General features: G+C 40.1%; 1 protein-coding gene across 8 annotated transcripts in view; it reads right to left on the reverse strand.

The window, feature by feature from the left end:
* The window catches only part of EVA1A (eva-1 homolog A (C. elegans)), a 143,954-nt gene that overhangs the window by 12,118 nt on the left and 105,373 nt on the right, over positions 1-26,463 (reverse strand). For 3 of the 8 annotated variants that reach the window (XM_011946115.1, XM_011946113.1, XM_011946110.1), the window contains exons 2-3: positions 17,377-17,499; positions 13,084-13,236 (exon numbers count right to left, since the gene is read on the reverse strand). In XM_011946115.1, coding sequence (XP_011801505.1) covers positions 13,084-13,168 — 85 coding nt within the window. In that variant the 5' untranslated portion in view covers positions 13,169-13,236; positions 17,377-17,499. Of the gene's footprint in view, positions 1-13,083; positions 13,237-13,666; positions 13,730-17,376; positions 17,500-21,027; positions 21,117-26,463 lie in introns of those variants that run through there. The other 5 variants (XM_011946112.1, XM_011946111.1, XM_011946118.1 and 2 more) reach the window with 3 other exon arrangements.

A 26,463-nucleotide genomic window follows, 5' to 3' on the forward strand; every position in this document is an offset into this window, starting at 1 on the left:
TTGCAGTGAGCTGAGATCCGGCCACTGCACTCCAGCCTGGGCGACAGAGCGAGACTCCGTCTCAAAAAAAAAAAAAAAAAAAATCTCTTTATGGCTTGCCTTAGTTGCAAAGAATTAAAAACAAAGGGAGATAAAAGAGAATAAAATCTGGCTGGGCGCAGTGGCTCATGCCTGTAATCCCAGCACTTTGGGAGGCCAAAAAAAAAAAAAAAAAAAAGAACATCTCTTTATGGCATTCTGCCCCACCCCATAGGAAAGGGAAGACCTCCACTAACACTACTGCCTCTCTAAAATGCTGGAGGAAGCTTCCTTCCTTTTCCTTCCATCTCTGACTTGTTCTTCCCCAGGAAGGAGTATTGAGAAATCTCTGTTCCTACCTGTCTGGCTCTGACATGTTCTCCTTTGAATTCACTGATTTCAGTTCATGTCCTTCGCAGGGACATGGATGAAGCTGGAAGTCATTATTCTCAGCAAACTAACACAGGAACAGAAAACCAAACACCACATGTTCTCACTCATAACTGGGAGTGGAACAATGAGAACACATGGTCACAGGGAGGGGAACATCACACAGGGCCTGTCAGTGGGTGAGGGGCAAGGGGAGGAAGAGCATTAGGACAAATACCTAATGCATGCGGGGCTTGAAACCTAGATGACAGGTTGCTAGGTGCAGCAAACCACCATGGCACATGTATACCTGTGTAACAAACCTGCACGTTCTGCACACGTATCCCAGAACTTAAAGTTAAATTTAAAAAAAAGAAAAAATTCACTCATTTCATCCCCTCCCACAGGCAATAGACACCCCACAAGGAAGCATCCATTGCCCTGCCCCTCCTCCCAATCCACTGGCTCACTTTTCTTCCCCTGCAAGGGAAGGACCTACAATCCCATAGCTGCCCTAGAACTCAACGGACTAGGTAGAAGGCCCTGACACATTATTCCGTCCAGCATTACCACTGCTGAAATTGACACTGATGAGGTCAACTTCAAAATTTGAATGCTTTTCTGGGTCCTTGAGTTTAGAAGAAGGGTGTGATTAATTAGCCCCTCCAGTCTGGGCAGCACTTTATGTGGTTGCATTATAATTAGTTATATAACCATTATCTTTCCCACATGACAGTGAGGATTCTGAAGGCAGAATCCATATGATTGATTCACTTTGGATTCTCTGGGCATTCAGCACAGTGTGTTGCTCATGGTACATATCTCACAATATTCATTGAACTAAATTATGAAGACACCATTTCCAAAAGTTCAGCTAATAAATTTGTTATATGTAGATCCACATGTATGCGTATGTATGTGGGTATGTGTATAAATATGTGTCAGTACAACATTAAAAGAGTAGGGAAATTTTGGGAGGCTGAGGCAGGTGGATCATGAGGTCAGGAGTTCAATACCAACCTGGCCAACATGGTGAAACCCTGTCTCTGCTAAAAATACGAAAAGAATTAGCCGGACATGGTGGCATGCATCTGTAATCCCAGCTATTAGGGAGGCTGAGGCAGGAGAATCACTTGAACCTGGAAGGCAGAGGTTGCAGTGAGCCGAGATTGCACCACTGGACTCCAGTCTGAGCGACAGAGCAAGACTCTGCCTCAAAAAAAAAAAAAAATGATGATTCGTCATGTCTTGAATCACCATAATTTCACAACCTGAACATAACTATACAGTGTGTAGTATAGTGAATTTTCCTTTGTTCTTTCTCTATCTAAACATGCACATATTTATTCATATTTACCTGCTGAGCGACAGAGCAAGACTCTGCCTCAAAAAAAAAAAAAAAAAAGTATGGAATTTTTAAATTATAAAATCACCATAATTTCACAACCTGAACATAACTATACAGTGTGTAGTATAGTGAATTTTCCTTTGTTCTTTCTCTATCATATAAACATGCACATATTTATTCATATTTACCTGCTTATAGCCAGAGTATGTATATAGACATGTATATATAATTCATATCTTTTCCTTTGCATACACTGTACGTGTACACTTCACATGTACACAGCATATAACACTGTTCAGTATTGCTCCATGGTCTCCCTCCATCGTGCCTAATAATGGCTACATAGTATTCTTCCCAGTGAAAGTGCCAGTTTACAAAAACTGCTTCCTGCCTTTGGATATTTAGGTTGTTACGAGGAAATATTTTGAAAAATAATAATAGAAGAAATATTTTTGTGCTTAATGCTACTTCCTTTTTTGCTTGTTGTTTATTGCCTTGCAATGGATTCTCAGGAAAGGACTCTCTGTGTCAAACAGGATACATATTATTATAGCTCTTGATACACATTGCCAAGTGGGTTTTGAAAAGTGGTACACTAATTTATCTTGCTATCATCTGTGTATGAAAGTACTACTTTCACCAAACCCTCTTTAGCGGAGGATATTCCAACTGTTAAAAAATGTTACAAATTGTGAGCCCCTCCTTAGGGGTAGTACTGGAGGCCTGGGGTCCTGGCATTTCTCAGCCCATGCAGGAAGCTCCCTGATGAGTGTCTGAAACCATTTTTAGATTAACTTTTAGTACTCTACTGCATGCTTCTGAAACCAGAGTAGGCACAGCTTCAATCCTAGGCAGGGAGGATGCACAAAAGCAGAATGTCCATGATACATCTTTCTGGAGCAGCAATTTTATGGTGAGATTTGGAAGAAACAAATTTAATCATTTCCAAGAGAACATGTAAGAACTATCAAGTCTTAGGACACATGGCCAGGACCAGAAGGTGCCCAGTGACGTGCTGGGGTGGGGCCCTGTCCCACAACCCTTGGACCAAATAAGAAGGAAAAGTAGAACCTGGAACTGAGGAAGCCCCAGCAACTCCAGACTCCATAGCCCTTTACCAAGACTCACAGGAAGAACAAAGGCAAAGGCAAGGCAAGAACTGCAGAGGAAGAACCTAGCACAGAAGTTTCCTAGGAGACTTCAACTGAAGCATCAGCAAAACTGAAAGGCTAATGCCTGTCCACACATCCAAAAGCAGATCTGTCCTGGATCTGTTTTCAACACGTCAGCCAGCTATCAGGAAACCTGAGATGTGATTCTTCTACCTGGCAGAGCCTCCCATCAAGACATAAACTGGGCTCCCTCTTACCTTATGGACAGCTGCCGTGTGGAGGTGGATCTATGGATTGGCCTCATGTTGCATTCAAGCACTTTGCCTAGGACCCAACAATCATTGCCAAGATGAAAGTCAGCAGCAGGTCTGAAGTTTGCTTCCATTATGTTCTCTAGCCTGTAACCAAGACAGTAATCCTGGCCACTTCTTCAAACCCGACGCAAGGCTGTGCTGATATAAATGCAAACTCAGCTCTATGCCTATCAACCGTCTATGTGGCTAGGACTGCAAACTGAGTATTCAGGCACCAGGCAAGAGGTCTTCCCAGGTTTCCAACTAGACTTTCGAGAATTTCCAAAGATAATGACTTTGCCCCTTTCAGTGCCCATCCTCCAAAAATAATCAGAGGGGGCCTCTGGAAGCCATTTAGACTCTCCAGCCTCCTCCCTAGTGAAAATGGAGTTGGACACAAAAAGGCAACCTACTGACCTCAAAGGCACCAGCCCAGATACTGAGTATAGGGGCCCCCTATGACACACCTCATCTGAGCCACATCAAAGCCCAAACTGTTCCTCAACCTCTATCATCCAGACAGGCCAGAACAGCCCTTCAGAATTGTCTTGAGATGGGACAAGAGACAGTAGAGCTGCAGGTTCAGAATGGCTGCCTCATCCCTCCCTCCTGAAAAGTCTATACCTGCTGATCAGAGCCTCATACCTTAGGGAGGTCAGCCCTCCCAGTAAGTGTCCCCCTAAGAGGACCTTCTGGTCTTTTCCTCCTCTGAGGGAGGAATGATACCCTCTGTGCCACAAAATATATAACTTCTACTCTCACATGACTTGATTGACTGATGAATGGATGGATGCCCTGAGGAAGAAAGAGATGCAGAGGACAGCCTGTGTCGTGTCTTGTGAATTCCTGTTTCCCTAGCTGTGATGCCTGTGCAAATGGAGGAACCCCAAATAATATGGGGTGGTGGACGCACAGACACTGCCTAATAAAATTTAGTAAATTTAAATTGAATTTAAGGGGAATTTATCATATATCATATAAAAATTTAAGTTGCTGAATTTTATAAGAAAACTGAGTAAAAATGCATAAGGGCATTACAATATAATTTTAATAGGAAGCTATGAAAATTATCTGCACTTGCTATGTAAATGACAGAATTTTGGGTAACTATGTAAGATCATTGATGGGCTTGAAAAGATATCCATTACTTAATTTTATCAGACGTTTACTTTCAAATATTTGCTGTTAACCAGTTAACCAGTTAACCAATACCCTCTCATGTTACTAAATTTTTTTTTATTCTGAGGGAGCACTTCTATGAAAACAATAGTAAGATTGTGGCTAATTTTGGTTATTAAAATGATCAAATTGTTTGGTTAGTTTATGTTATTGTTAACCAAATGCTCCTATAGATAGCATATTGTACAGATGTTTTGATTCATCCTTTTACTCTAGGTCAATTTTCCTTAATTTTATTCATCAAATTGTATTTACTATAGATAAAAGAAACATTGTAGTTACCATGTACTCTGCAGATCTGCACTCTTTAAAAATACAAATTTTCAGTCAAAACTCACACCTATTTTATAAAAATTTGGATTTTAAGTAATACTTTGAGGTAATTTCTATGCACGTTAATGATTGTTAAGGGGGGTAATTCAATTCTTAAAAGAGGGGAAGTTTACATGGGTACACTGATTTGTCCAAAAGGTACAATTAAGATTGTACCTTTCAATGTGTAGGCATTTTATCTAAAAAATAATCGAAAACCTAATGAAGTGGGGGGTGGGAAATGGTTTGAAGTATAGATTAAACAAAAACAACATATGACGAATAGATGTTAAAGTTGGGTGACAGGTCTATTATATTTTTTGGTATTTTGTATATGTTTTTCATGTTCTGTAATAAAACACTTACATGACATGACAGAGTTGATCTATACTTAGTTCTTAAGATTTTGGTTACCTTTGGAAGGAGAAGGAGAATGTGATTATCAGGGGAATGAGGAAGTCTTATTCTATTTCTTAGTTTCACAAGTTTATTTTGTAATAATTCATCAGCTTTACATAAATGTTTTGTGCATATGTTTCTGTATGCATGTTACAAATCAATAAAAAATTAAATATTAAAAAATTTATAAATTACATATTAATACATGGTTACTTATATTCATTCTATAAACATTTACTGCAAGTCTTCAATGCCTTGGGCATAGCTTAAAGGCTAAGGACACAAAGGCCCTTGGCCCTCACAGGATTCACAGTATAAAGGGGAATGAGAAAACCCAGAACTACAATACCTTCTCAAATGCCCAAAGTTGTGACTATCGGTTGCGGAGGGTGAGGCTCCCTCACTCCTGAGAGACTGCCTCCCTCATACCAATGTCATGGGAAATGTGATTCAAATTCTGGTTAAATACTAAACAGTCAGCATAATTGTGCTTGCAGTTACACATTCAATGAATATTGGTTAAACAGGGAAAAATAATCACCCAAAACTCCTGCTCTGAAAAATATTACTATAAGCAAAGTCAAAAGACAAGTGACAAATTAGGAAAAATATCTGTAATATGTAACAGACACAAAGGACTAATATAGGAAAAGTGCCTAGAAAGAGTATTAAGAAAAAGATCAATAAAAAATGAAAGAGAGATATGGACAGTTCACAGAAAAAGAAATACAAATGGCTCTTTAACATATGAAAAATGGGGACTGGCACACTATAGCTCACAAGCCAAGTCTGCCCAGCCATAAGTTTTTGTAAATAAAATTTTATTGAACACGATGATGTCCATTCATTTGTGCATTATTTACGTCTCCTTTCGTGCGACAATGCAGAGTTGAGTTGTTACAGCAGAGACTGGCTCACAAAGCTGAAAATATTTACTGTCTCACCCTTTAAAGAAAAAGCTTCCTGACCTCTGATCTAGAGAAGAAATTAAATAGCAGAAATTAAATAGCACTTAGATATTATTCTTCATCTATGAGATTGTCAAAGTTCAAAAGTTAGAAAACACTGTTGCAGGGGCTTCTCATATATCTTTTAAGAGTAAATTGGTACAATTATTTAAATGATAATTTATTAATATTTTTCTCAGTTGATAATTTACACATACTTTGTTCCCACAGTTTTTCTTTGGGGCACTTATTCTACAAGAGCACTTGAACATACACGTCATAGTTATTTATTGCAGCTCTGTCTGTTGCTCAGTTTGGAAAGATTTAAACCATTTTCACTGGACTGGTTAAACTATGGATGTCCATCTATATAATGGAATAATATGTAGTTGTCTAAAAGAATGAGGAAGGTCTCCACATGCTGATCTAAAATATCTCCATAATATATCGTTCAGTGAAAATCATGAAGGGCAAAACAGTATGCATGGTGTGCTACCTGTGCATAAAATGGAGGAGGAGAAAACTGTATCCTTGTATTTTCTTAATATCTGCATAAAGAACTCTGGAAGGACGCATAGAGGCCTGATGATGGGTCAAGTTTGGGAACTGGATGGAGGAAGCAGCTCTTGGGTAAGATGCCTCGCTACATGTCTTTTTATACTTATTTGGTTATTGAGCCATATTCATTCACTGATTAACTAAGCATCTGATGGGTGCCAGGCACTATTCTACATGCGCAGGACATAGCAGTCAATGAAAGAAACAAAAATCTCTCTTCTCCTAGGAGCTTATGTTTCAGCAGGGGAGATGATACTAAACAAATAAAATATATAGTATGGTGGATGATGGTAAGGTGATAAGGAGGAAAAAAATGGGAAAAAAAGGAAGAAGGATACGAAGTGCTGAATGTGTGTTTTGGCGAGAAGCGGATAGTGACGAGCAAAATTTACTGAGAAGGTGATTTATTTATTTGCTTATTTTAAAATTTTATGGGTACATAGAAGCTATACATATTTATGGGGTACCCAAAGGTGACTTTTGAGAAACAAAGAAAACTTAAAGGAAATAGAAGAGTGAGCCAGGCAAATATACTAAATATTCAAATCATTAAATTAAAACGAGTAATCATTCCATTTACTCTTTCTAACAACCTTGTCAGGAGTTATTAATGAGGGCAGTATTATTAATGAGATTATCTTCATTATAAACTATCATATTCTGGTCCCAATGAGTACCTTACGTACAATTAAAAAAGAAATGTTAAGTCCTCTAATTCAAGTGCTAATAGAGAGGGAAATAAAACATGTGTGGGAGAGTGTGGATGGGTGCCTAAGCCCATTAATTCAAGGTGGGGTAGGTTGAGGAGAGATGACCCTAAGAGAGTTCAGGAGACTGGGAGGGAGTCAGCCTGTCCAGGACTAAAAGGGAGAATTCTTGGAAAAGGAAAAGACTGTGCCAAAGAAATGAGGTAAGAAAAAACCTGGCAAGTTGTTTAGAATAACTGGAGCAGAGGTCTTGGTCAGGGAGGGTAGTGACTAAATTAAAGCATGGAGTAGTAAAGGTCGACATTAAAAGCTCTGGTAAGCCACAGAAGGACTTTCAGAATGGGATGCCTCAAACTATCATCAAGTCCTTTCTTTCTTGCCTGCCTCTGCTCTAGGGCACACTTTCTTAACCTCAGAACTGTTAATGTCTTGCCCCAGTAATTCTTTGTTGCAGGAGATTGTCCTGTGCATTGTAGGATGTTTCTCCACCCATTAGATGCCAGTAGCAGCCTGCACTTCTAAGCTGTGACGCCCAAAAATATCTCCAGACATTGCCAGAAGTTCCCTTGCAGAGCAAAATCACACCTGATATGAACCACTGATCTAAAGATTGAAAAAGCTAAAATTCTCATTTTTCCAGCCTCCCTTGCAGCTAGAAATGACCATGTGACACAGTCTTGGCCAGTGAAATCTGAAAGGAGATCTACTGGAACCTCCTTCCATTTTCTGCCCTTTTAGATCTTGAATCAGCCTGAACAACAGCAGCCATTTGGCAGCCATGAGATGACAAACGTAGAAAAAAGGCTTTGAGAATCACAGAGATATTGGCCCCTATATTTTTCATTGTACATATTTAAGGTGTAAAACCTGATGTTTTTCTATACATACATATTGTTAAATGATTACTCAAGTGAATAAACACGTTCATCACCTTCTTTTCATTTTTTGTGTGGTAAAAGCACCTAAAATCTATTCTCTTAGCACATTTTCAGTATATATATATTTTTAACTATCATCCTCATGCTATACATTAGAACTCTAGACTTATTCATCCCACAACACTGCAAGTTTGTATCTTTGGACATACTTCTCATTTCCTCCTCCATGCCCCGATAACTACCATTCTACTCTCTGTTTCTATGTATTCAACTTTTTTTTTAGGTTTTATGTGTAAGTGAGATCATACAGCATTTTTATTTCTGTCTCTGACTGGGTATATATCCAAAGAAGATGAAATCAGCATCTATAGAGATATCTGCACTCCCGTACTTATTGTAGCCCTATTCATAATAGTCAAGATATAAAAACAACCAAAGCGTCCATCAATAGATGAATAGATTTTAAAAACTGTGGTGTATTTACAAAATGAAATATTATTCAGCCTTAACAAAGAAGGAGATACTGCCACTTGTGACAACATGGACAAAGCTGGAATATATTATACTGAGTAAAATAAGCCAGACAGAGAAAGAAAAAGACGGGCCTCTATGTGTTTGTGCTAATGAGCCAATGCTAGCAACCACCTACCTCCAGACTTCTTATTATGTGGGTAAGATAACGTCTATGTATTTAGGCCACTAAGTTGGGGTTTTCATTTTTTGCAGTTGAAAACAATCCTGACTCTTAAACCACACAAACTTGTTTGGATTTTATCCCAGAGATAATGAGAATCCACTGAGGGATGCTAAAAAATAAAAATAATTGCATCATCACATCTGCATTTTGGAAACATCATTTTGCTACAAAATACAGACTGTGAAACAAGATTGTAGAGGCAAGACCATGGCAAATACCATTATGATAAGGCAGACAAAACCATGGTGGCGCTTGGAGCCAGTCAATCAATGATAGTGGGACTAAAGTGGATGCCATACATTTTAACAGGCAAAATGAATCGACCAAAACAAGTTGGATATGGACAGTGAAGAAGATGCAGCAAAGGTTAAAAATCCTATTTCTGGATTAGGTGATGCCCTAGATAGGTACATAAAAGAAATAGCATATTTAAAGAGAAGGACAATATTCTATTCTAGGCTGGAGTGAATTTGAAATGCTTATAGCACAATGAAATAGCTATTTTCAGGACACTTAGATAAGAAGCCCAGGAAGTTAGAAAAGACAGAGGCATGATAATTGTCTAATATATGTATGGTATAATTCAAAATTTAACATTTTAATAAAATAACATTATCTATTATGAATATCACTGAATTGTTAATAAAAATACAGCTAAGCAAAATAAAATTAAAAATACATATACCTGTACCCACACAATTCTGGCACCTGGTTATAATTTGTAGTAAAATGTGGTTACTATACATATGAATACACATACATAAATGGGATTATAATGTATATGATGTGTGGTAACAGGCTTCATTTACCTAAATGAAGCCTGTTATAATGATAATGTTCATTATCATAAACATCTTTCTACTTCAATTCACACTCACAAATTTTCCCTAATATTTTTACTACATGTATTATAAATAATTCTGAGATGAATCATCCTCACAGTAAAATTTCTGTCTATATCCCTAATTATTTCCTTAGGAGACACTTCCAGAAGTGGGATGTCTGGCTAGCACATGTGTTTTTAAGGGCTTTGATGGATATTGCCAAATTATTTTTTAGAGAGGTTGTAGCAAATTCACAATCCCATCAGCACAATGTGCAAGTACTCATCTCCGCAGACTTTCTCCAAGACTAAAATTATATACTTAATCAGTCAAGTCTTTGAGAAATGTATAAAATAAAAATGCTAATCTCATTGCAGTTTCCATTTTGTAGTTTTCTGCCAGAATTTGAGCTGTTCATGTTTTATTGACAATTTGTATTTCTTCTTTTGCCAACTGTTGATTCTTGTTTTTCGGCAACTTTCCTTTTGGGACACTTCTATTGATTTGTAAGAGTTCTTCATTTGTTATAAACTTTAACTCTTCTTCATTAATGTTTCATTTTCCCCTAGTTTGACACTTGTCATTTACTTGCAGGGCCCATTGTGGTAAGTAGATATTTACAATTATTGGAATGGCCAAGGTTTGAAATGTTTGTTGGGAAGAATGGGCACAAGATGTGTCCAGAAATAAATAGGGAGATTAAAGTATTATGTGAAAAGCTCAGCTGAGACTGGAGACTATGAATTTCTAGTGGCTTCAAATGGCAAATTGTACTGGTGTTTGATAACTTGTGCAGAGTGAGAAAGGGTCACTTTTCCTAAGTCATCTAATATGAACCCTGGCTAGATTGGAACTGGAAAGTAAAACCAGCCCTTGCCTGAAGGGAAGTCCAATCAGAACCTCAGTCCCTTTCTTTTTATGTAATATCCAGAGACCATCAGGCAAAACAAAAACAAAATATCAAATATTTTCAAAATCACTTAACCAGCAGAGGAGCAGTTTGGTCATTCAAACCACTGAGCATTTTCATGTAATTTTAAATGGCTCCTTTTATATAAACAGTATCTGTTTCCAAGAAATGATCTTGAGGAGAAGGTCAGCCGTCTTCCTAAAGAGTACAACTTTGAACCAAAAAAGGGGTGAATATCAGACTCTCCCAACTCACATGCCTTCTTCTGTCTCCAACTCTCCCACAAGGTTACCAAACACCTTAGACACCCACCTAACAAAGAACACACACACACATACATACACACACACACACACACCACACACACACACACACAGAGAAAGTAAGCAGGATTCACTCAGTTGGGGTTTCACCTACTGGTTTACTCAGAAGCTACACAAAGTAATATGGAAGTTATGTGTATTAGCAAATGTGTTGCTGAAATAAGGCACCACGTGGATAGGAGAGGAGGCAACAGATGTATGTACTGGGAGAAAATACGAGGGGCTGGGGCCCTGCGGGGTTGAAGATCTGGTAGAGCAGAATGAGGACATAAGACAGCTACAAGATTAGGATATTTTCCACAATTTTCTTCCATCATACTTTTCATCATTGCTTCTAATTCAATTCTTTGATTTTCTTCACTAAAAACAATGGTTATTTGTATCTTGAATATTCACCTACATATTTTAAATTTTCTTTATTAATTTCACTTATAATCAGGGAATGTTCCCCATTTCAGAATTGATTTTCAATCATTGAGTCTACACACTGGATCCAAATTTTATTTTAGCCACACTGCTTTTCTATTTCCTTGCGTTTTCTTTTTATCTCAGCCTATACTTACTTAAAGAAGCATTGTCTTCCTGCATCCCAAGTAGTATTTAATTCAAGAATAAGGGGCAGGAAGGAGGAAGTTTGGAGGGGAGAGAAAAACAGGGCCATGTACTTTTCAGCCTTGACAAGATCACAAGACACATTGGTAAACACAGGACTATTCAATGAGTTACCACTTTCAATGGTCATAATTCAGGGTCATGTCGACTGAAATGGAAAATTGCCAGGCACCTCCTGTGCTGAGCAGAGGTCCAAAGTGCAGTGCTCTGTTTGCTCTCACGCGAGACATATTTTTGCAACAGCTGATTCACAGGTATCCTTTGGGTCTTCGGAAACTACAGACACTCTCCACAAGCCCCACTTCATTTAGGGGATAGCTTCACTATAGAGCTAAGGAAATTATCCTTAAATTGCTTGTGAAAATGATGCCTGAATTTCAAAGCTCTTTTCCGCTCTTGTGTCCTTTCTCTCCAATGTTGCCTTGAAGCAAGAGCAAAAATGAGATTCCTCCAATGGATGAGTGCCTAGAGAAGGGGGCCCTGGACTTCCTTAAGGGGAAAAAGGAGCTGACTGGTGACCTAGGCCTTCACTGATTCAAGAAGGCAGAGCCCTGGACCTGAGGCACAAGCAGACTACAGGCTGCAGCTCGCCCACCACAAGGCCCTGAGCAGTCCTTTTTTTTTGAAATCAGGTTGCACATCATCCAAGATCCTCTCACAAAGAGAAGCCATGAACTTCCTTGGCTCATGGAACTCTCCACTTGGCTCAGATTTGCCACTGCAAATCATAATGTCAGCTTTGCATTTCAACTCTTAGACCACCATGTGTCCACCCTGCCTAGAGAATTAGAAAGTAAAACCAGTCCTTGCCCAAAGGAAATCTAATTGAAACCCTAGTCCCTTCCTTTTTATACAATATATCCAGAGACATCAGGCAAAACAAAACAAAACAAAAACAAAAGCAAAGTATTAAGAAATTAAAAAGTCATTCAAACAGCAGAGGCACAGTTTAGTCATTCAAACCAGTGAGCATTTTCATGTATTTTAAAATGACTCCTTTTATATGAACAACATCTGTTTTCAAGAAATGATCTTGAGGAGAAAATCAACCATCTTACTAAAGAGTACAACTTTGAACCAACGAAGGGACAAATATCAGACTCTTCCATACTCCAGATGCCTTCTGTCTTCATCTCTTCTACAGCTTCATCAAATACCCCAGAAAGGCCCCAAACACAGAACATAAAAACACATACTCTCTCTCCCACATACACAGTCTCACACAGAGGCAGCCTGTGTGAGGTTAACTGCATAGAATAATCAGGCTGAGGTACTCCATCAGCCCCCGCCTTGGTCAGAGTTAATGCATAGTGACAGAAGCCAACAGTAGCCCCGGGCCACTTCACTCACTCACTTGAGCAGCTAAACATTTTCTGCAAGACAAAGCTCTTAGAACCCTTCATTTTTCAAATTAGAGAATGACAAGCTTAATTTCCAACCAGGAGACCTTTCATCTCAAAACTCAGCATAGCCGAGCAGTAGCTATGATTATGTAGTGTGTCTTTCCTGAGAATAAGACCAGAGATGGCCAACCAGGAGACAACCTTGGACCCAGCCCCAGACCTCAGTCCTGGCCCAGCGGAGACCAGGCACCTACCTGAGACAAAGGAATAGGCCGCTAGGATGTTGCTGAGCAAAGCCATCTCCACGTGCTCCGGGTTGTGGCTGAGGGGCAGCCTCATGGGACATCCAGAGGGGACCTCCTGGAGGTGCTTGGCTGAATCAACGTGGCCACTCTCCTTCTTCTCTTCTGTTTGGGAAAACAAAGTGAGTGATAAGACACATTCTGCTGTCCTGAGGCTGTGTTCCAGGTAGCCTGGGCTCCTAAAGACATATTTTTGCAACAGCTGATTTGCAGGTGTCCTTTGGGGCTTTGGAAACTACAGACCCTCTCTGGCCAGCCCCACTTTATTTGCGGGATAGCTTCACTATAGATCTATGGAAATTATCCTTCAATTGCTTGTGAAAACTATGCTTGCGAAAACTAGCCAGGCTCCTAAAGAAAGACCAGCAAGCTCTCCAAGCCAGGGGTGTCACAAAGATTTGGGGTCTTGTGCTCTTTGTTCAAGTGAGCTTCCTGGCTTTCAAGGAAGTAGAAAGTCCTTACATCCCTGATTTTCCTGACCTTTCTCCTTTCTCTTCCCCGTATCTTCCTAATTCCCACTAAAATCCCCCCTTACCTCTTCTGGAACTCTTTATTTCATTCTCCCTGGTTCACCTTTGAGGCACAGCCCATCAGGTTCAAATCATCATTACAGTCATCATTGTATTTTAACTACAAGCCACAGCCCTTTCCTCTCCTGCTGTGCTTTCCCCGGAGCCTGCAGTGATGACACTTGTGTACCTTGATCAGCTTGCCTCATCCCTGAGGTCACTAAATGTGTGCCTGTGGCAGTGGTTCAGAGCTGGCTATCCCAGAACTGCCAAAGCGGTTCCCATTCTAAAATACCTATGAGAATTTGGGAGCGGGAGCTGCTCCCTGCCTCTAGCTCCATGACTCCACCTGTGACTGATGGGCGAGTAGAACACACACATGGCCCAGACTGCCCATCCATAGAACCATCCCTCCAGAGATCAGAACACGGACTTGGGATCTCAGTGCTCAGCCTCTGGCTGGAGGAGCACATCCACTCCCCAGCTGCTGCAGCTCAAGCCTGGCATTAGCATTATCCAGTTACTCAGCAAAGGCTTTACAGAGAGCTCCTGAGCATGAAGTGGGAGAGAGGTGGCAAAGACCCAATGGCTCATTTGACACTGCTATGAATTGAAGGCAGGGAATTGAGTCACAGAGTGTAGAGGGGTGTCAGGCTTGGGGAATGAACCTGGGTTCTCAGTGGGTCACAGATGTAACATGGGCCACAATTAGAAGGCCTGGGAAGTGGAAGTTCTATGAGGTAAATAGAATGGGCTACAACAGAACACTCTCAGGCTGGTAGATTTCAACAGGCTTCAGGAAAAACCAAAACAAGAAAACACCAACCAACTCACAGGCACAAAGAAACAACCACAAAGTCCTTGGAGCAGCCAGAGGCTCTGAGAGTGACAGGACAAGGAGTGGGAGCTCCAGGGGCTTTGAAAAGAGACTGGCTGCTGTTAAGGGACCCCTGAGCCTCTAAGCCAGAACAGAGTGCCTCTTTCAGCAGTCATTTGTGTTCCTAAAAGGTGACAACTGGATGACACAGGTGAATGGTTAGAATCATCACCCTGAGTTCAGAGGCCGTTCTCCAGATCTAAGGACTTCAAGACCCAGGAAAAGAGTGAAGCTACTGGAACATGTCTGAGTGTGTAGTGAGCCATGTCTATTTCAAATCCATTCCCTCCTTCCTGTCTCCACTAATGCTACCAGGGTGCAAGTCTTATAATTTTATTTCTGGGAGTTTTGCAACAATCTCCTATCTGGCCTTTCTGCTGGTACCTCCTTCCTTCTCAGTATAGCCCCCATGCTTATTAACAGGGTCATTTTTCCATAGTACGAATAGGATCACATCACTCCACCACCCAACTCTAATGAATTCCCATTGATCTTCTTAACACAATACACATCCACTTTCACGATATCTGACCCCTTCCCTACCTCCTAATGTGTCTCCTATCCAAGCTGACAGTCACACACACATATATATGCACACAGATAATAAGAATGCTTAGAGCTTCAACAATACTAGATTACTTTTAGTTTCCCCAAGTAGAGCAAGCCCTTTCCTCTCTTCATGCTTTTGGTCACAGTCTTCCTTTTGCCTAAATGCCCCCCTTCTCTTCATCTGTCTGGCAAATGTTTCCTATAAGAAATAATTCAGAAGTTTTATGGCAGTCCCAAAATCTCAATGGTGTTTTCCGCAGAAATAAAAAAATCCATAGTGAAATTCATATGGAATCTCAGGGGACCCCAAATAGTCAAAACAATCTTGAAAATTAACAAAGTTAGACATCTCACCCTTCCTGATTTCAAAATCTATTATAAATCTATAGTAATCAAAACAGCATAGACCTAGCATATAAAAACAGACATGTAGTATAATGGAATAGAATAGAACATCCAAAAATAAACCCTTACATATATGTTCAGATTATTTTTGCAAGCATGCCGAGACCATTCAATGGGAAAAGACTGACTTTTCAGCAAACAGTGTTGGAAAAACTGGATGTCCACGTGCAAAAGGATGAAGTTGGACCCTTACCTTATACTATATAAAAAATTAACTCAAAATGTATCAAAGACCTAAATGTAACAGCTAAAAATTTTAGAAGAAAATTTTAGAAGACTGTTAGAAGAAAACTTAGGGGTAAAGATTCATGACATTGGGGTTGACAATGATTTCTTGGATGTGACACCAAAAGCACAGGCAACAAAAGCAAAAAAAGAAATGGACTCTATTAAAATTAAAAACTTCTGTGCATCACAGGGTACAACAGAGTGAAAAGGCAACCCACACAATGGGAGAAAATATTTGCAAATAATATATCTGATAAAGGGTTAATATCCAGACTGCTACCTATCCTAATTCCTAATATCGGGACTCCTACAACTCAACAACTAAAAACAAAGAGCTTAATTTAAAAATGGGCAACATACTTGAAGCAATATTTCTCCAAAGATACACAAGTAGTCAACAGGCACATGAAAAGATGCTCCACCTAACCAAGTATTAATGAAATCAAAATCAAAACCACAGTGAAATATCACCTCATACCCATTAGGATGACTACTATCAAAAATCAGAAAATAAGTATTGGAACTTATACACTGTTGATGGGAAGGTAAAATTGTGCAGCCACTATGGAAAATAGGACGACTATTCCTTAAGAAATGTTTAAATAGAATTATCCTATGACCCAGCAATTCCACCTCTGGGTATATACTCAAAGGATTTTAAAGCAGAGACTTGAACAGAATTTGTACACCAATGTTCAGAGCTGCATTATTCACAACAGCCAAAAGGTGGAAGTAACCCAAATGTCCATCCACAGATGGATGAATAAATAAAATGTTGTCCACACATACAATGCAATATTACTCACAGCCTTAAAAAGGAAGGCATAAACATGGATGAAACTTGAGGACATTAGGCTAAGTGAAATAAGCCAGTCAAAAAGGGCAGATATTATATGATTCCACATGTATGAAGCACCAACAGTGGTCATATTCACAGAGACAGAAAGTAGAGTAGCGGTTGTCAGGAGCAGAGGCAGGGAAAAGATAATTATTGAACAGGATACAGAGTACAAAGTTTCTGTTTTGCAAGATGAAAAGAGTTCTGGGGAAGGATGACAGTGATGGTTGCACAGTAATGTAAACATACTTAATGCCACTGAACTATACCCTTAACAGTAATTTAAGATAATGAATTTTGTTATATGTATTTTACCACAATTTAAAAATTGTGTTGGTGAGGTAAAACAGTGAATTTTGAAGGTTACTTTATTTAAAGAATCTTGCAATCAAATTTTGGTTTTAAGTTAATAAGAATGATGGCAGAATTACCTTTTAGTGGTATTAAATTTGAAGTCAATAAAATTCTAATTCATATCACAATATGAATATGGCTTAATTTTAAGTAAGAGATGTTATTGCACTTACTTTTAAAAATCGGATTGTAAATAAGTGTAATCTCTCATATTTATAGATTAACAGGAAAAAGATCGTATGAATAGATGGAAAAATGCATTTGTGTAAAATTTAATAAAAATTCATGATTTAAGCAAAGGAAAGACCCCCATGAATCTTCCAAATGCCTTTCTTTGGCTATAAGAGTGTCTAGATATTCTTCTAATATTGTGCTTATGATATTGCGATTGGAACTGAGTGTCCCCTGGTATGTCACCCCCATACAGGTGACTGTGTCATTACATAGTGTTCAGGGGGTGATAATCTCATTATCCCTTTAGCTACCTGGGGAGAGGTGTGCTATCAGGAGCAGAGAAGTTTCTGGTAAGAACAGTTCATCTCTGATGATGTTGGCATCAGCCAGTAGAGGTTCTAAAACTTGCTTGGCCCCAGTTGGCTTCTCAGACTCTGAAAGAAAAAAGCAGCAGCACAAAAACCATCCCATACCCAGGAGATCACATCATACCTTAGACCTAGTGTGCGTGTGAACCCAGCAGAGAAGCTTTGGTGGCTAGTGTCTGGATCCTTGGAAGGATGAATAGCATCCCCAGAGAGGAGAAAGCCCACTGACAGAGGTTAATCTGGAATTTGAACTAGACAGCCAGATAAACCAATCTCCCAAGGTCATAGCAGAAAGGATGCAAGAGGTAAAAGATCAAAGAAACATGCTTCCTTTCCACTCCCGTCAGCCAAAATCCACAAAACAGCTAGTGTGGGATGTGCCAATCTGGCCTCTCATCAGTGAAGTTTGCAGGCTAGCCTCTCTGGAACAGGAAGGGAGGGAATTCTGTTCCCTTCTAGCAATGCCTAGACGGGCCATGAAATAAAGTCTCACACAGCTCTGTAGGCACTAGAATCCTGGAAATGCTGATATGTAGATTCCTACACCCTGTGCCTTCCATGCTGAAGTGTCAAGGCCTCTACTCAGCCCAGGCAGGAAATCTCCCCTCTGTGTCCAGCTTCCCTTAGAAGCTTTCAGGAAGAATGAAATCAGTCATGGAGCTCTGAGCACTGAGCTGTCCCCACTTCACGTGTGCACACTCATTCATTCATTATCATCGCACTCTGCCAACTACTGCAGCTCCCGACTTCTGCTTATTGATGACTTTATAGAGACACATCTCAGCTGCTTCTTCCTCAAAAAGGATTGGTGGCACCATCCTATGTTAATTTTACAGGTCAAAAAAATAAGGGCGAGAAAGAAAAGAAAACTGGAAGCATGGGATTGGTAACTGTTTACAGACTCATGTACCAAAGTGCAGAAGTAGGTCTCTGAAGCCTATTGACCTTCCACTCTACACTTGTGAAAGCCATCAGGCACTGATCCTAGGACAGTCACATGTTGTCTGCAGAGCAAAAGCTCAAATGGAAAAACAGTCCTCATATCACCAGCTGCGGAGAGGATACACATGGCCCCAGAGAAATAACTGAGCTGACAGAAACCCCGATTTTCTTTGTAGGGCAGATAAGCACCTGGGGATGATACATCTAACATGCCAGCCTGCCAGCCATTTGGTTTCCATTGCCCCATCAATCTTCCCCTCGCAACCATCACAAGGAATCATTTCCAGAGACATATCCTGGACCTTGTCATCATCTGGAAAGGTTTTACCTCTGAATACTGGGCTGTGAACTCCTTAAGGGCAGGGACCATGCCTTAATTCTTATCTTTGTTCTCAGAGTTTCCAACAATAAGTTCACAGAGCTAGTGCTCAGGGACTGTTTGCTGGATAAATGGCTCACACTGAGAAATCTCACTCTCCAATCAGAACTTCTATCCTACCTCTCTGATATGGTTTGGCTGTGTCCTCACTGAAATCTCATCTTGAAATATAGTTCCCACAATCCCCAAGTGTTGTAGGAGGGACCCAGTGAGGGGAGTAATTGAATCATGGGGCAGTTATCCCCATGCTTCTGGTCTCCTAGCAGTGAGTGAGTTCTCACTAGATCTGTTGGTTTTATAAGGGGCGTTTCCCCCTTTTGCTCAGTACTTCTCCATGATTGTAAGTTTCCTAAGGCCTCCCCAGCCACACAAAACTGTGAGTCAATTAAACCTCTTTCCGTTATCAATTACCCAGTCACAGGTACATCTTTATTAGCAGTGTGAGAATACTGCTATGCACTCTCCATACCTGAATCAAAGTAAACGTGCTCCCCAAGCTCTCTGAGGCTTCTATCTTGTCATTCCCTCCCTGCTCACTCAGTTTATCACTCTCATCCTAGATTCATCTTTTCTCTGCACAGCCTGGCTACTACAACTACACTACATGCCGCTCTCACCAGAACCCTTCTGCTGTCCTCAACCTCAGGCCTAACTTCCAAAGCACTCCAACCCTCACCTGCCTTCTCTCCTCCCTACAGGCTAGTGCTTCTGAAAAAGTATAATCATTCATATTTGCAGCATTGCAAATGCTGAATTTACAAAATCAATTGAGGCCCCCAGTGCTGCGAGGAAAGCCAGAATGTATGTCCCTGACATCTTACTTTCTCACTTTCTCATTCTTCAATCTTCTCATTCAATCTTCTCAGCTTTCCAGAGAAATAGAGGGCACCCTACATGAACTGTAACTTTCCTCCCTTCCATCTCATTCTGACCTTCCTTCTGTCTCTAAGGAGTTTTCACCTGTGCTTTCAAATTATTTCCTCATTCTTCCTACAGGACATGGTTCCATTAATGAATGATTCTTCTTTGACTTTCCCTTTTCTGGCTGATCTCCATCTCTCTATATAAATGGGTAGGCAGATAGATGGATTGATAGATAGACAGGTAGATAAATAGATAATATGTATACAGAGTGATTACATATATTTGTAATCTCTTTCTCAAAATTTTAGTCTTTCACTTTCTCTTCACCTTCTTGCCCCATATATAAATACATATATATAAACACACATACATATATACATTCTATACTTATATACATGCATATATAAATATACAGTGTATATGTATGTATGCATGAATGTATGTATGTATGTGTATATGAATATCTATTGTTTTTTCTCAAATATTTGCTCATTCTTTCCCAATCACTCTCTCAATCTATCTTTTGATCTACTGCCCTTATCTCTTTTTATCTACTATAAACTTAAGTAACGTCCCCCACCTTTAAACAATCCTCCCTTTGCTCAGCCTCCGCTGTAGTTTCTTATCACCCATTCTACTTCCCTTCATAGACATACATCTTCATAGGAAGTTATATTTCCTCTTTCCATTTCTTCCATCAGTCCATCCTTGGCCTAAAATATTTGGCTTCATATCCAGCCTATCTACCAAAGCATTGTTGGTAAGGTGGCCACAGTGAAACAATCAAGTCTGTGCTTCTAATGATTGCTCCAGCATGGAGAGTATGAGCTCCTGGATGTCAAGGGGGCTCTTGTGTCCCATCTTTCTGTATTTGTGGTAGCTAACACAATTCCTGGCACATAAGTGCTTTAAAACAAATTTCTGTCTCAGTGATGGGAGTCAAGGTGTGTGGGGCTAAGATTGTCAGACATGGGCCTTAAAGCAGGATGAACAATGTCCTCAATGACACTGATATAACTTCTGAGACCTCAAGAAAAATCTTTGTCTTTATTTGAACCTAAGGGAACCAGGGTTAAGAAATGATATGGTCCTAGACAAGACTCACTTGGTGGTGGCCACAGACCACAGGAATACCAATGCTGTTACAGCAGGGCTCTAACACAGAGCCCGAGGCCTTCACTTAGCACTATGCAGAGGTCAGTACCAAGGGTGGTTCACAAAAAGTTTCTAACTTTAACACACTGTGATGCTGTTTAGCCTGGAGGCTGCCTACCTTCCTATCCCGAGGCAGAGCTTGCTTGTCTTAAATCAATAAATATTTATTAAGCCCCACTAGAACCATTTATTTAGAAAGCAATCTGCAGCTATTAAGGAACGGAGAATTCTCTGAAGATCCACATCTTACTCACCTCCATGCCCAGTGATTGACTCATAGGGCTTCCTTCGAATGACTAGGTCCAGAAATGAGCAAATGTGGTCAGCAATCTACCTACCTACACTGCAAACAGAATCAAGTATAAATGCAATGTAAATTAAGTGGACAGATGGGAAAAGAATAATTAATTTCAATAATAAGGTAGCAATGCAGAGGACCCATAAAGACTTCATAGAGAGGTAACATTCAAATTGAATGTTGAGCTACTGCATATTAATTTAACTACTGAGTATTAATTTAATAATGAATTATACTAATAGCCCACATTTATTGAGACCTTTCTCTTCAACCCGACAATTTGCAAAGTGCTATTTAATTTAAGTTTCGTAACAGTCCCATGAGGTAGATGCTATTATCCTCGTTTTTCAGATGGGAAAACTGAGCTATGGAGAGGTAAAGTTGCCCAAGATCACCTAGCTAGAAAATGATGAAGTTCAAATTTAAACAGTCCAACTCCAGTGCTGTTAACTTTGCTAGAGTAAAGAAAAGCACTGGAGACAGAGGGAAGAGCAGGAGCTAAAGTACATGGCACATCTTTAGCATGGGAGCAAAGGGATAGGCAGAGAAACTGAACAGAAGTCAAAGCTGCAAAGGCAAAGTTGGAATTGCATTTTGGTGGATCTGCAGTGCCTTGCAGAGGATGAGCTTTATTTTATGGACAGTAAACAATATTAACAGGGGAATGACATGGTCAGTTCTGCTTTGTAGGAAGAAAACACTGGCAGAAGTGTGGAGGATGTGTTGGAGAAGCCAGAGATGGTCTGAAAGACTTATTGGGGGTCTAACTCAGTAGTCCAGGTAAAGGATGATGCACACCAAAAACCAAGGAGATAAAGTAGCTGAAGAAGCCAGCAACCCAGAAACCCAACACAACTGGTGCACAAAAAACAGACTCCCAACAAATGCTTGCTCTCTCTAGCCAGAGGACCAGGAAAGGAGTGTTCTAGCACGACAGAAAACTCTTGGACAATAGCCACTCTACTTCGGCCAAACATCACTTTAAAAAACAAAAACCCCATGGCCTCATCCACACCCACACCCATACCAGCAAAGCCTGAGTAGATAGCCTAGACTTTCAGCCTTAAGACACTATAGCAAGAAACTCCAACACCTTTGCCAGAGTGATGTCAGAGAAAGCCCAAGGGGAGAAATGAGACTTTCATCTGAGATAGCTAGTGAGCTACCTTCCCCGGCAATATCAGTAAGGACTACATGGGAAGCCTGGACATCCGCCCCCTCCTAGAAATAACTAGATACTCCTCCCCTTCTCCACTGGGGTATCAGAGGCGGCCTAGTCAGGACTCTCATCACTACCAGTGGTTACAAGCCCCACATCAATGGAGAGCACATGGGATCCAGAACTCCCATCCCCATCCAGCAGTAATGAGGAGCCAATCAACTGATGCGAACACTAAGATGATAGGGATAATAGAATTATCTGGTAAAGATTTTTAAACACCATGATTTTAAAAATACTTCAACAAGCAATTATGCACATGCTTAAAACAAATAAAGAAATTAAAAGCCTCAGCAAAGAAATAAAAAGTCTCTGCAAATAAAGAGAAAATACAAAGAAACAGAATTTTATAATTAAAAAAATACAATAATGAGCAGCATTTGGAGGCTCACATTGTGAACTTTTGCTCCAAGAACCACCACAGGAACATACCAGGGAAACTGAAAGAATTCACAGACCCTTTGAAAGGAGTGGCTTGCCACTGCACACTCCATGAAACAGCCAAAAAAACAGTCAGTGCCCAAAGTGTAAGAGGAGGAAAGTCTGCCTCTGAACATACATCCCCACTGGGGAACCTGGAAATCTAGATCATGGAAGAAGGATTTAACTTTACCTAGAGCTGAAATGAATATAGATAGCTCAGCAAAATACAAAAGTAGAAGAAGCCATGGGAAGTGCCCCGTAGGCACTCCTGGTCCCCAGGGAAGCCCAGTGAAGCCATTTCTGACTTTATCTCACAGGGTTCCTTGGGGAGGGTAGCCAGTGGAACTGGGGAAGGGCCACAGGGAGAAGGAGACTTCCGGCTGAACTCTGTAATAATTTTGATCAAGTATGAATTTTCCTAGGCAGAATCTGAGGGGTGAGGGTGAACAGGAAGTGCAGATACGAGCACAGAAGCTGCTGCAGTCAGGGAGGGGTGAGGCCTGAAAGCCCTGCTTGCTTTCTCAGCAGGGAGGCTTGTAGCCTGGGGCAAGATCTCAGCCCTGTGCACCAGAGGCCTGTAAACAAATTCAGCTCTGTTGGTTGTCGGCAGGACTAAGACTGGCCTTGCTGGCTGTGTGGGAGCTGGGTGAGGTCTGTCACTGCGAGCTTTCCCCCACTTCCCTGGCAATCTGTACGAAGCAGCGGAAGCAGCCATAATCCTCCTTGGAACATAACTCCATTGGCCTGAGAACCACTGCCCCGTCCCCACAAGTGGTCTCTGCAGGCACCACCCAAGAAGAGTCTGAGCTCAGACACACCTAGCCCTACTCCCACGTGATGGTCTTTTTCTACCCACCTTGGTAGCTGAAGACAAAAGACATAAACTTGCAGGAGCTCTATAGCCCCCCTACACCCGCCAGTGCCTGAGAAACCTGAATAGTTATCCCACTGACCTTAGGGCAAGCTTGCATCCCCCAATATTACCACAGCTGATGCTCTCTTGAAAGCATCACCTCCTGGCTGGAGAACAACCAACTCAAGCCATTACAGCAACTCATTACGGAACCACCCTGCTCCAAGAAAGGAGAAAACAACAGCTAATTTCACTATCCGTAATATCCTGGCTAACCAGAAGTCTTGAGTCTGTCTATGTGACAACTTCGTTATAAGCATAACCAGTATTTAAGAGAACCAATGCACTAAACCAAACAATAACCAAGGACTCTCACAGAATCCACCTCACTCTCCTGCTACCTCCACCAGAACAGGTGCTGGTATCCATGGCTGACAGACCTGAAGATAGATCGCATCACAGAACTCTTTGCAGACACTTCCCAGTACCAGCCTGGAGCCCGGTAGCTCAGCAAACCCTAACCCTAGCCCTAATCTTAAATATATATGCACCTAACACTGGAGATCCCAAATTTATAAAACAATTACCACTTGACCTAAGAAATGAGATAGACAGCAACACAATAATAGTGGGGAACTTCAATACCCCACTGACAGCACTAGACAGGTCATCAAGACAGAGTATCAACAAAGAAACAATGGGCTTAAACTATACCCTAGAACAAATGAACTTAACAGATATTTACAGAACATTCTGCCCAACAACAGCAGAATATACATTCTATTCATCAGCACACAGAACATTCTCCAAGATAGACTAGACCACAAAACAAGTCTCAATTAATTTAAGAAAATCAAAATTATATTGACTACTCTCTCAGACCACAGTGGAATAAAACTGGAAATCAACTCCAAAAGGAACCCTCAAAACCCTGCAAGTATATGGAAATTAAGTAATCAGCTCCTGAATGATCTTTGGGTCAACAATGAAATAAAGATGGAAATTTAAAAATTGTCTGAACTGAATAATAACGAAACAATCTATCACAACCTCTGGGATACAGCTAAAGTCGTGTTAAGAGGAAATTTCACAGCATTAAATGCCTACATAAAAAAATCTGAAAGAGCTCAAATAGACAATCTAAGGTCACACCTCAAGGACCCAGAGAAACAAGAACAAACCAAACCCAAAACATAGGAGATGAAAAGAAATAACAAGGATTGCAATAGAACTAAATGAAACTGAAATAAACAAAAAACAACACAAAATATAAATGAAACAAAAAGCTGGTTATTTGAAAAGATAAACAAAATTGTTAGACCATTCATGAGATTAACCAAGAAAAGAGAGACGATCCATATAAACTCAATTGGAAAAGAAACAGAAGATATTACAACTGATACAACAGAAATACAAAGGATCATTCAAGGCTACAATGAACACTTTTATGCGCACAGACTAGAAAATCTAGAGGGGATGGGTAAATTCCTGGAAATATACAGCCCTCCTGGATTAAACCAGGAAGAAATAGAAACTCTGAATAGATCAGTGACAAGTAGCAGGATTGAAACAGTAACAAAAAAGTTACTAGTAAAAAAAAAAGAAAAATCCAGGACCAGATGGATTTGCAGCTGAATTCTACCAGGCTTTCAAAGAAGAATTGGTACCAATATTGCTAAAACTATTCCAAAAGATAGAGAAAGAGAATCCTTCTGAAATCATTCTATGAAGCCAATATCAGCCTAATACCAAAACCAGGAAAAGGCATAACAAAATAGAAAACTACAGACCAATATGCCTGAAGAACACAGATGCAAAAACCCTCAACAAAATACTAGCTAACTGAATCCAACAGCATAGCAATAATAATAATAATAATAATACACCATGATCAAGTGAGTTTTATACCAGGGATGCAGGGATAGTTTAACATACACAGGTCAATAAATGTGAAACACCACATAAACAGAATTAAAAACAGAAATTGTATGATTATCTCAATAGACACAGAAAAAAACATCTGACATCTGACAAAATCTAGCATCCCTTTATGATTAAAACCCTGAGGAAAATCAGCATGGTAGGGACATACCTTAAGGTAATAAAAGCCATCTATGACAAATCCACAGCCAATATTATACTGAATGGGGAAAAGTTGAAAGCATTCCCCCGAGAATTGAAACGAGACAAAAATGTCCACTTTCACCACTTCAATTAAGCATAGTACTGGAAGTCCTAGTCAGAGCAATCAGACAAGAGAAAGAAATAAAGGTCATTCAAATTGGTAAAGAGGAAGTCAAATGGTCACTGTTTGATGATGATATTATCATATACCTGGAAAACCCTCAGGACTCATCCAAAAAGATCCTAGAACTGATAAATGAATTCAGTAAGGTTTCAGGATACAAAATCAATGTATACAAATCAATAACACTGCTATACAACAACAGTGACTAAGCTGAGAATCAAATCAAGAACTCAATCAACTTTACAATAGCTGCAAAAACAAAAATGAAGTACTTAGGAATATACCTAAACAAGGAATATTCACCTTACTCCTGCAAGAATAGCCATAATTTAAAAATCAAAAACTAATAGATGTCGGCATGGATGTGGTGAAAAGAGAACATTTATACACTACTGGTGGGAATGTAAACCAGTACAACCACCATACGACAGTACAGAGATTCCTTAAAGAATGAAAAGCAGATCTGCCATTTGATCCAGCAATCTCACTACTGAGTATCCACCCAGTGGAAAATAAGTCATTATATGGAAAAGACACTTGCACATGAATGTTTGTAGCAGCACAATTCATAACTGCAAAAATATGGAACCAGCCCAAATGCTCATCAATCAACGAGTGGATAAAGAATATGTAGTTATATATATATATA

The sequence above is a fragment of the Colobus angolensis genome, unplaced genomic scaffold (genome assembly GCF_000951035.1).
Source record: "Colobus angolensis palliatus isolate OR3802 unplaced genomic scaffold, Cang.pa_1.0 Scaffold249, whole genome shotgun sequence".
Classification (NCBI taxonomy): Eukaryota; Metazoa; Chordata; class Mammalia; order Primates; family Cercopithecidae; genus Colobus; species Colobus angolensis.